At 36.7% G+C, this 12398-nt stretch overlaps 1 protein-coding gene across 1 annotated transcript in view; it reads left to right on the top strand.

Annotated features, from left to right (window-relative positions):
- Window positions 1-8797, top strand: part of RORB (RAR related orphan receptor B) — a 57065-nt gene extending 48268 nt beyond the window's left edge. Inside the window, exons 7-10 of the mRNA XM_010200906.2 lie at window positions 1850-1957; window positions 3084-3194; window positions 8048-8160; window positions 8642-8797. Coding sequence (XP_010199208.1) covers window positions 1850-1957; window positions 3084-3194; window positions 8048-8160; window positions 8642-8797 — 488 coding nt within the window. The remainder of the gene's footprint in view (window positions 1-1849; window positions 1958-3083; window positions 3195-8047; window positions 8161-8641) is intronic.
- Window positions 8798-12398: the final 3601 nt, after the last annotated feature.

Raw genomic sequence — 12398 nt, 5'->3', positions numbered from 1 at the left:
GTTTTCCTTCCCTGTCATGGGACTCAGTAATTTCTGTCCTCTGGAAGAATCATGACAAGATTTATCGTGACTATGTAGTAACACCACCAAACTCAGGAGGACAAAATGGTATAACCAAGTGAACTGCAGTGAGTAATTAACTGCATTTACCCTGTCATATCAGTTTTTTGCTTTCTTCACATGTAAAAGGCAGGATGCTGTGCAAGGCAGCTCGTTAAAGCATAGGAAGTTCTTCCTATTTCAAGAGACAGCTCTTCATTAAAGCTGAAAGCCAGTGTGATTCAGGGCTCTGTACGCAAGGCTATGGCTGGGTATGGGTCTGGACTGAGACAATGAGCATGGGTGGGAAGAGAAAGGATACAGAGGCCCTGGGAATACACAGGTAATCTCCAAGAAAAACAATCATAGCATAAGAACTATTTTTTTAAAGCTCATACTAATTTCAAAATTTCTGCAGATGCCAGTGCACCCCAAGTAACTTCCTTCATTCAACTGGTAAAGCTAACACAACTGCACCTTCAGCAAGAGATATATTCGACTATACTGTCGGACATCTCTGTTTAGCTTCAGCTTGTATATTCTTCAGGCTTTATTTTCTGTTCTGCTCTTAATCCTGAGCAGAAGTTAGAAAATCAGAACTTTTCACTCAAGAGCTTGTCTGTAAAAGAATGCTCATTTTCAGAGTTGCTCTTACAGGAGATTTGGATTTAGTTAAGGGATGCTTAAAATTTTTCCCTTAATTTTCCCAAACATTATGTTTCTGCAGTTAGGAAATAATAGGGAAAGGTAAGGAGAAAAAAAAAAAACCCAAGTGTTCCTTTGGCTATTTGCCAGCCTGAAACAAATACAATGGAAGCAAAAATGACACTCAATTTATAGATGTTCTCAACATTACCGTAACTTTTCTCTCTAAAACCACTTTGAGATGCCCTCCTCCTCCAGCCAAGTGAAGTCAGGATTCATGTATACATTGAATGAAGCTGATTTTTTAATTTTTTTTTTTAAGTTTAATTATTACAAAGGAGTCTCAATAGATACTTGTGATAGTTTGAGCAAGATGGGAATCTCGTGGGTTGCGATTAAAGCAGTTTAATAAATAAGCAGCAAAGCCGCGCGCGGGAAGCAAAGCAGAAGCAGATAAAGCTGTTACTCTCTACTTCCCATCAGCAGCGATGTCCGGCCACCTCCCGAGAAGCAGGGCTGCAGTACGCGTAGCGGTTGCTTTGGGAAGGCCAGAAATGAATCTCGCCTTCCCTTCCTGCTCCTTTCCCCCAGTTTATATTACTGAGCTGACGTCATATGGTATGGAATATCTCCTTGGTCAGCCTGGGTCAGCTGTCCTGGCCATAGTCCCTCCCAAGATCATGCCCACTCACAGCTATTGGTGAAGGTAGGGGAAGGAATGCTGGAGGGACAGCCCCGATGTTGTGCAAGCGGTAGTCATAATATTGATATCAACAGTAAGCACAGCACTGCAGGAGCTGCTGTGGAAAATCACTACCGTCCCAGACCCACTACAATACTTAATTTTCAGGGTGAAATGGTTTAAACTGAAAATATTTGCTCAGGTAAAAAATTCAGATTAAATGCAGGCTATCATTTCACTGTGATAGGAGGAAAATCAACCTAAAGACTGGGTCAGAAGCTACCCCTTTCTATACTCAAAGCAGACAGAAATTTTTTTTTCTCTCATTCAGAGACATATTATCTAGATGCCTTCAAAGAATATCTATCCCTTCTGATATTTATAATGATTGATGTTTTCCTAATTATTTTCTTGAAATTTCTTGTATTCTGATGTCTTGCAGTAATGTGTGGTCTTTTTCCTTTTTTTTTTTCTATCTGATAGGCTGTTTGGAAGTGGTTTTGGTGAGAATGTGTCGTGCCTTCAACCCACTCAATAATACTGTTCTGTTTGAAGGAAAGTATGGAGGGATACAAATGTTTAAAGCCTTGGGTATGTTGGTCTTCTTCTTTTCAACCAACTACACCGAGCCACATAATGACAGATTTGTATTTCTGAAAATAGTGACCCCCAAGGAAATCTACAGTAAATGCTGAATTTTCAACCTCCAAATTTCTAGGTGGAAACTAAAAAAGATAAAGGTGACTGCACTAGCTGCTAACAGTGATAGATGTTATTCTCTAATGAAAAAAGAGCAGCATGAGAGTTTTTCAGACAGACTTCTTACTCTGCCATCTGAAGTTTTGATAAAACATGAGTTTATGTCAGGAGCCAAGCAGTTTACCTTTACAGTTCAGTTATGCTTGCTATACCAAATCACTTCCACTGCTTGTATCGTGGTGAAGGCAATGTTAGCCTCAGCAATGAGGAGACTAAAATGATGAAGTGCTACAAAACATAAAGACTTACTTAAAATGCTGTTTTACCTAAAACTTTTAAGCTTATTCAATTTTTTGTGCTGAAACAGTTGTTTCATTCTTAACATGATATTGAGTGCTAACTGTAATGTTGATAGCTAAATGGATGTCTTTTGTCCATCTACAACACTGATCATTATCAGAAATCTATTCAGGAACAAATTCAAAGAGACTTATTTCCTTCAAATGTATATTTTTATGATAGATTTATAGATTTTTATGGCAGAGGTATATATTTTTATTATGTGCATATGAGTAAATGTAACAGTGCAAGTTTAACACTACTTTACAAGTTTGAAGCATTCATATATTTGCATTAGTTGATTTATTTTGGTCTTCCACAATTCTTTTTAACAATGTTTTTACAATTTTTTAGAAATATTTGTAGTGTTAACTTATAAAATTATGTATGTGAAAATTATTGAGGACTGGCCATTCATACCTCTTATACTTAGAAGTTTAGAAATGTTTGTGCAATTTTTGTACAGATCATGCCCCTAATTCTTCATATTTTTGTGCTTCGGTGAATGTTTTAGGGATGCATTTTTTAAATAGCTGGAAGTTTCATAACTGATGAAAGGCACTTGTTTTAGAAGTACAGACAGTCACTCATAACTTATTTTGTTCACCAAAACATTCCACTTTATGGCAGGTTTAAAATTTGATATTCTGACATTGATTTTGTCCTATGTGGTCTATAGGTTCTGATGATCTGGTGAATGAAGCATTTGACTTTGCAAAGAATTTATGTTCCTTACAGCTGACTGAAGAGGAGATTGCCTTGTTTTCATCTGCTGTTCTGATATCACCAGGTAATTTTTCATTACAAACACCACAAGGGTTTTCTTTTTTCATCCTTGTCCAGCTGTATTTCTACCTACTTAAACAACTGTGTTTAAGATGCTTTAAGCAATATTAAGGAACTTATTAAGCAATGGGAGAGTACCTGAATTACTCAAATATACCTCACTCTCATTTGGTAAACTGTCAAGAAATACACTTACTGGCAATAGGTCCAAAGTGTAGGGTAACACATGGAAGAAGATTGTGTGGACAAACAGTACAGGCTCGTGTTCCTCCAGACCACATATAGAGGAGCATGGTACTTAAGGAGGCACATGTTCCTCCTAGCATTTTCAGGGAGCTCAAGCCTCTCAACCCCGAGAAGGTTATTTAGTCCCTTACTATAGTGGTCTTTTTCTGTGGGTATACAGTTATGAGCAGTAAAAATCTGTATAAGATCCTGTCTGAATTCAGCTCTAGATGAGAGGTAGCAATTCCAAGGGCAATGTGCACCTTTTCATGTATTCATATAACATAAACCTGCAGAGGCAAGCAAGCATTCAGTGAGTGCTGGCTGATCACAGAAAAGAGCTTTTGTGATTGTATTGACTCAGAAAGTAGATCTAGTAGATAAGCTCACAGTTTAATGTGGAATGTTTAAACTTTCCCCAGGGGAGGTAGACTCCTAGTTCCTACTAAGAGTAACTTCTTGAAAGGTCTTTACCAAAAAAAAAAAAACCAAAAAAAAACCCCAACATTATTAATTATTTTTCCAGCCTGTTCTGCTAAAGACTTCCTCTAGGTCACTTTGCTGTTTTGCACATCTGTGGTGCAGATTATGTTAGGCAGAATTAGGCGAGCACAGATGGTGTCAACGTGTTCATTCTCATCATTAGTGACACTTGCTGAAAGGACTCTGCTTCTTTTACTTTCCCTCTGAGCAGCTCTTGCGGTCATCTGCTCAGAGGTGAAATGGTTGAGCTGGTGTCCCTTCATGGTTTTAGGCCAGGATGTTCCAGAGAAGACCCTCCAAACAGCCACCATTTCCACCTCAGGTATCCTGCTGCATGCAAGGGGGAGAGTAGCCTGTGTGTTGTCCCCCAGATGCCTCGACTTCCTCTGGAACTGGGGACTAGCAGTGTCTTAAGAGGTCCCTGTGTGTCAGCCCTTCCCTCAATCTGAAAAGATCAAAGTTTTGACCATGACAGAGAGAGCAGCTAGTGCTTGCTCCTGGTTATCATTAGTGTCCTGTTCAGCAGTTTGACACAGTGCAAAGCTGAAGACAATCTGGACATTTATTTGGGATGTGGACTTCAGTAAGATGTGAAGAGAGACCACAAAATATGGTTTCAGTGTTTCCTGATGACTTCACATTATAAAGCCAAAGGAAACAGGAAGACAATGGTGGGATCTTTTCTAAGCCAGATCTGTATTTCTCTTTTGTAACAGCTGGAGGTTTTTTTACTCTTCAGTTTATTTTCTTAGGAACAGGAAAAGTAGGACCTAGATGAACAGGCAAAAACAATAGGACCATTTGAAAGCTGACTTCAAAGCACTTAGGATCAGATGGGGATATCTCATCTGTAGGAAGAATGAGAATTCAGTTATGTAGTTTCTAGCCAAATGGAAAAGAAGTCATATTTTTGTTTCTAAAGGTAACTTTGGAAAGGAGAATAAGTTATAGCTCTGTTCAACAAAATCTACTCACAGAAAAGTTTTACCTTCTCAAGAGTGTCATGTTCCTTAGGTCTTGGGCAGAACCTATTTAAGTAATGGAACATTTCCCATTGATTTTAATAGAATTTTGATCAAGTAATCTATTAAATGCACTCAGCTTCAGGTAGGCATTAGATGAACATCAAAATTCTGACTCAGCTCTGCAGTTCTGCATATGTCCCTTTAGTTTGCAAAGCACCAAAATCTCTTGCATTCTGCCAGCAGTTCACATTGCCTGAGTATCCACTCTGATTTATACTTCTTGCAGTAGTAATACTTGAAAGAGCTAGTAACTCAGCACTGACTTTGAACCAGTCATATTTCAAGCTTGTGTTGTAAAAGCTTCTCCATTAACTCTAGTAATGCATCTCAGTCCTGATATACATCACTCCTGATACAGCTTTTCAGAGCTGCCTGTCTCCAATTTCTGCTAAGTAGCACAGATAAGCAGTGGCAATTCCAAGGTTGCATTTTTTTCACTTTAATGAAGCTTCAGATTGAAGGTGGTGCTACCAATGAGGCATTTTAATAATCCACAATTCCCTATTTCACATCCAAGTTGGCTTTTTTCTACTTACAAGCAAGAGGAGACACGCAAAGTATCTCTATTCCTTTAACAACAACAGCAAAACCTGAAAGTGCTTGACACATGCTGACAGCTTATTTCTGTAGACTGTAAGCATGTGTATCTGTATTCATAGAAGATGCAATAAGAAAGAAATGATGGTCTATGGAAGCATGTGCAAACAATTCCCATTTCATCAGGGCTGCTAAGTTGGAGAGTGGGAAGACATGGAAGATCAGTACAGGTTGAATGGACTTTGAAATTTTTCATTTCTTTTCTTTAAAAATGGTAACAGAAAAACAATAGAGAAATAAATAACTTCTTTCACACTAGATGTTCCGGTTTCTTCATAGTAAAGTGTTTCATCTTGGGAACATATGTAAAAATTTTAAAATTAAACACTGCCTCACAGAATTGCTTGCTTCAGCCCTTCCATACTCTAATATACGTAGCTACATAGACATTCCATATGAGAAGTATTCATATTCCAGTTTCTTTTCTTCAGAAGCCACCATCCTGATAGGTAGTGCTAAATATGTGTTTCAGTAGTTTACAGGAAATAGAGCAGTTCGCCATGAGTAAGGAGAACTAAGAATCCATTTATACAATTGCTAAGGTTGCAGAGCCTAGTGTTAGATGCATCTGATTCAGAGCACAAAACCAAATTTTCCTCTTTAGTGTGGGCCTAACTCTGCTTTGAGGTGATTCTTTAACATGATTTCTGATTTCAAAGTTTAAAATACTGCAGAAGGAGTCCAACAGAGGTTGCATGGGCATCTCTACCTGCAAATATAGCAAGTCAGGTGATAAGACAGTAACCTGGTTGCCCCCTGTGTGCCAGTCTCTCTTAAGTTATGATTGGCCATGCTCCTTTTTTTTCATCTTCTTTTTTGCAAAAGCTAATCTTGTAAGTTGTCCCTCATCTTCTTAATACACTGCTCTTCAGCCCAGCCTCAAAATCCCAAAGGAAAAGTACAGAATTGAAGCACAGCTCCTTATATACTGTGTGAGTAGCCAGTGATTTCTTAACTTTTTCCTGCACGTTTGTGAATATAACTAGAGAGATCTGGGGAATTCCAGCCAAATTTGCAGATAGTTTTCAAGTGGTAGAAACCACGTATGAGGAGATGATCTTAATATCCATTTTAAATGTTTCTACTAGCTCTTGTCATGAATTTAACAACTCTTGTGTTATGTAAGTGATTAAACCTGTGTGCTTATTTGTTTCGATGCTGCATTTACTCATGGTTTATTTTGTTTCCATGGACATTCCTTACACAGGATTCAGTGACTTATTTTCTAGGAGGATCATTCTCTAAGATTTGAAAGAAGATTATTTTCTTTTCCTTATCATCTGTTAAATACCTAGAGGTTTGGGTTTGGGTTTTTTCACAGTACTTGACAGTGGACACTTTCCATACACCCCTCTCCATAGACAATCAGACAGATTACAGGATCCTGCTCCTCCTATGATGAAATACTATTCAGCTCCAGCCTCTGTGACTTGTTGTGCTCACTGAAATGGTCAACTTATATTATTTCTATGGATTATTTTAGTGACTGGGAGTGGGTGGAAGAGGTCTGAAAGTCCAAGGGATTCTCCTGCATTTTTCTCTTTGTACATGAAGATTCATGCCCTCTGATAAAATAGATTTTCTTATTTCCTTGTTGAAAAATCTCTATCCTTGTTAAAATCTATATCCAAGAATTGATTTGGATTGAGGGAGGGGAGAGGAAGAAACAAGTTTGCAGCATAGGGAAAACAGAAGGTATAATGATGCTGTAAACACACTGCATTAATGGCTTGGGGATTGTCTTGAGGTCTACTGCTTCCCTTTCTCCAGAAGCTATGACTTGTGAGGATATAGATCTTAAGGAAGATCTTCTGCACTTGGGGTTTGAGTTCAGTAGAAGCCATACAGTTTCCGAACAACTATATCTGTAACTTTTGTTCTCTCAGATGATCTTATATTTTCTGTTGTTTAAGGAGAGAACATTTTTAAATAATGAGAAATTTGCATTTCAAGACATTGCAACAACTCATAATTCTTTTGAATTATTAAAGAAATTCTTTTGAAGGAAGCCATTTTTTTTATTCAGAATATAATATTTGGTCTCAAAATGTTAGCCTAGTAAATAATGAGATATATTTTAATTTAATTTTTAAATAATTATATTCTATTATTTTCAAAGAACTGTTTTGATCAATGTTTATCATTTATGTATTAAGACACTGAGATAATATGACATGTTTTTCACCTACCCAGTATGAACTTAGGAAAACACTGATTGTACCAGCAGAGAATAATAAAGTGATTAGGCCTTTTTTTCATTTCTATTCTGATCTTCAACATCATGGTTTAAACAAAGAAATGCAGAGCCAGCAATGCATTCCTGTGAACATATATCTCCTAATTAAACTCTCAGGTGATCCTTTAATGGATTGAGACAGTTTGCCTCTGAAAACATGTCTTAATTATCATTAAGTCTTTCCTCATGGGAATTATGATTGCTGTGAATGTCTGAGACACTGTGTTCATCCATGAGCATGTCATACATCTGTGCATTCTTGACTTTAGCTCTTGCTTTCTTTTTTCTCAGATCGAGCCTGGTTAATAGAGCCAAGGAAAGTCCAGAAGCTTCAGGAAAAGATTTACTTTGCACTTCAACATGTGATCCAGAAGAACCACCTTGATGATGAGACTTTGACAAAGGTGAACTGTTAAAGAGCTGAGCACTCATTGATTGTGACTGTTTTTTTGTCAGACATTTCTCCATGTATTGCCATAATAAATTATGTAAGTTAATAGTAGCACACTATGTGCTTGCAAAGTGTAGGAGAAGTAAGGCTCATTTTACTCTTGTCCCTGGTTCCTCTTACTCCATTTTTTGTCAGTGCATTTTTAAATTAGTACTCTAGCAAGAATGAGACTGCCTTAAAAAAATACCACTGGGGGCAGTTCTTTGCTAAATGCATTTTTTGCTCTTTGCTAAAATTTCCATGGCCATTATTTTTAGTCTCTTATGGTAAGGTGAATGTGTGATCCCTTGGATATGAGATTTTGATGGAGTTCAGAATACTGCATTCAGTTACCCAGCAAGATTTTAGTTTAACATAGTTCATTTTGGAAACTGTAATTTATACTAATTTTGCTTCCTCCCTATTCCTATTCTTTTTATTTTAATGTCTCACAGTTAATAGCCAAGATACCAACCATTACTGCACTTTGCAACTTGCACGGAGAGAAACTACAGGTATTTAAGCAATCTCATCCAGATATAGTGAACACACTGTTTCCTCCATTATACAAGGAGCTTTTCAATCCGGACTCAACCACTGGCTGCAAGTGAAGGGGATAATAGAATTTTCACGTAGTCATGGAATGCATCACTGTTAAGACAAAAAGAAATGTTTTCATGAAGAACTTATTAAAAATGTCACTACTGCAACACTAGGAATGTCCTGCACTTAATAGAATTATTTTTCACCGCTACAGTTTGAAGAATGTAAATATGCAACTCTGAGTGGGGATGTCTTTTTTCTCTTTTCTTTGTTTACTTCTTATTTTTATTTTTGAAGTGACAATGAATATACAAATATAAGACACTGGGTGTTACTTTTTTTTTAATTTTATTTTATTGGGGGATGTTTTGGGAGAAAACTGTTCCTAGAATTTTATTGTAGATATACATGAGAATAGAGCAGTACTTTGCAGTATTACTCTTGCTGTTTAATGTTCAAATATAATTTAAGAAAATTCCACTTATTAGACTTGCCTATTTCTATGTTTTTAGATAGTTTAATGCATGTGGAAGTTTGTAGCTGTCTTGGAAACTATGGTGCATGTATGGAATACATATATATATATATGCTACATACTTTTATTTTTATATATATATATATATGTAGGCATTATATGCATACATGCTGTAGCTTAAAAATCCCATGCCTACTTTTAGAGAATGCTCAGCCCAGCTGTCATGCATTTCTTACTCTCCAAGTAATATATTGGATTTTCTTTCAGCAATCAGATTTTGCTTTGCCAGTCAGAGTTAAATTATCAGCTGCCGATGTGTAATGACAGGATCACTTCTGAGATATGTGTAATGTAGTGCATATGTGCAGTCTGTAAATGAAGCATCAGGAATGTATCAATGGTGCAAAAGCCTTGTCTGGATGATTTTAGTGCAGAAAGAGGGTAAGTTTTCTTTGCAATTTTCTCTCTGTTGCAGGGACAGAGCATATTTAAAAGCGAATATTGTAGGACCTGATGTCAGTAAAGTATCTGAAACATGGAGTAAAAATGTAGACAATCTCACATGTACATTTTTCTGATTCCACACAAGATTTTCTTTTATATATACTGCTTTGAAAAATAGTTGCAAGACTTGGTTTGGTTTTTGCTGAACTCAACAGAAAGACATGGAGCAAACTCAGTGAAAACCATGAGAAGCCTAAAATGTGGCTCTGAAGAGTATCAGCAGAGGGAGGAAGGGAGGGAAGGGGAAGGAAAGTCAAAGTGAGCAATGTCCATGGTTACACAGACAAATACAGCTGTCGCTGTTTCTGATATAACCATCATCTAGGTGAGACTGAGGGTTTGTATTATACACATACATATATTTATGACCTACACATGCATATGCATATGTATATGTGTGTCTGTATATCTATATACACACTTATAAGGGGTAGATTTTAGATGCACTGCAGGAGAGGTGCAAAGGATTGGGGTTTTCTTTTTGTCTGTCTCTGAATTGACTTTACGTATGTTTGCCTGCAAAACCAAAAGCAAACACAGAGACTGCCATGCGCTTAATCTTGTGGATTAATTAAGTTTAATTAACAGTCATGGTTAATGTATTTGGAGTCAGACAGAGATAAAAAACATAGACTTTTTAGCTATGGAAAAGGATTCCGTTTCTGCTACAGCCCTGCCCTTACCGCTATTTTAACCTATTCTGAGGTTTTTACTGAGAAGTCTCCTCCAGGATTGCCAGCAGAGGGAGTAGAACAGGAATAAGAAGAAACAGGCTGTGGAGAAGTGAAGACAGGATCACAAGCAGATACATTCCCTGTTTCAAATCACATAGAAATCAGTGCAATTAGAGGCGGGGCAGGGAAAGGCATAATGGCAGACGGAGGACAAAAGGCCAGCCATATACCACACTGCTTGGTAGAACACAGGGTGCTTACATGGACACAGCTGGGCCCCAGGGCGGGTACAGAAAATTGGTTTGTTGCAGTGATAACGTTGCTTCCAGCATTTCCAGCAGACTCACACAGTTCTTGTCTGAATTGTCTGTTTCCTTTTCTGCATGACCAAATAATTCACAAGCTATTCCAAGTACTTTGTGATGTTTTCCCTTGCCTTCCATCAGCCAGTTTGCAAGCTTAAAGGCGTGTCTCATATGACAGAATCCAGTCTAAACAAAATCAACATCTATTTGCTCTGTTTTAGCAATAACAGACCAGATAGAAGAGCAGTTACAGTAATAAATGTTTCTTTGTAGGTTACATCATTACAACTCAAAAAAAAAAGGAAAAAACTACATGGCAGAGTTAGTTGTGCTGAGAATTTTGATGCAAACGTGCCACATGTTTCAAAATTACTTACTCCTATAGAACAGCAATCTCTAAAATACATATTTTGCGCCAAATTTAGAGCACATTTTGTGATCTCTACTGATTGCATTAAAATGTCTTCAATTAACTAAGCATTGCTCTTGATGTTTCTTTATACCACTTAAACCTTAAGACTGGCATTCCCTTAGAAGGTGGTTTACCTATTTGCAATCCCTTTTATATAGTAAATCCATTAAAAGGACTCCAAACTCCAACTCTTTCTAATATCAAAAATCTTATTTAACCTCGTGTTTGTACAGCTTGTGTGAACTTATTGAAGGAAAGACTCAAATGCTCAGTTTTAACTAGAGGATTCATGTTTTCCTTATTTTTTCCAACCCAAGAACAAATCCTTTATAAACTTGTTTTCAGTATATCAAAAGTAATATATTTAGCCAACCCACAGAAATATAGAATATGTGAAAAATACTAATTCTTAGTTCAGAAAAATAAAGAGATTTGTCATGTTTATAAACAGTCCTTCGGAATTACCTGTTACATCTTGAAAATGTTATGTTCTTTTCAAATAAGCTAATCAGTCCTTCAGATTTTTGAGTTATGTCTTAGGCAAGATAACCAAATAGAGGTCACCAGTGAGAAAGACATTATTTAATCATTATCTGCACAGGGTTTAATCCTTAAAGCACTATTTTAAAATTACTTTGACCTCATCGCCTTTTCAATCAGTAAGGATTACTGCAACTTTTTGAAGATGCAGAAATGAAGGAAAAGAAGTTACATGACTTGCCAGAAGCCACAAAGGTAGTAGTATACAGTTCTGAAAGAAAAATGGATTATTGCATTTTGTCCTGACATGTTAGGATGCTGGTGTACAAAACCTTTGTTGCCATTGTTAGACAATAGCCTGTGCAAACTATTATAAATATTGCCAAACAAATTTTTATCTTCAGATCAGGTTAATTATCAACAGCTTGCTCTTGTTTTGTTACTACCTTTACAGAATTTGAGCAAATAACCTTCTTGTTTATTTGGAAAATAAAAAAATAATTTTCATTACATAATTTCTCTGTGGTAACCAGGACCGATAAATTTTATTTCATTTTCTGTGATTTAAGATTAGGCACATAGGTAAAGTAGGCTTTTCATATCTTTTGCTTTTCATTGACTGAGTTTAGAAAAACAAATAGCAATCGCATTGCAGGCTGAACTTTTGTTGTTGGATTTGATACATATTCATTTATACTCAAAATTTCAGATTCTTAGTATTGGTTTTCATATGGTCAAGTTATTCACAGACTTTAAAGAATAAAATAGCAAGAATTTGAGTAAATAACTGCATCATCCACTCATGAAATGCATTTCAGA

This window comes from Colius striatus, chromosome Z (genome assembly GCF_028858725.1).
Source record: "Colius striatus isolate bColStr4 chromosome Z, bColStr4.1.hap1, whole genome shotgun sequence".
Classification (NCBI taxonomy): Eukaryota; Metazoa; Chordata; class Aves; order Coliiformes; family Coliidae; genus Colius; species Colius striatus.
The sequence above is the reverse complement of the archived record's forward strand: the minus strand, read 5'-3'. Positions and strand labels throughout refer to the sequence as shown.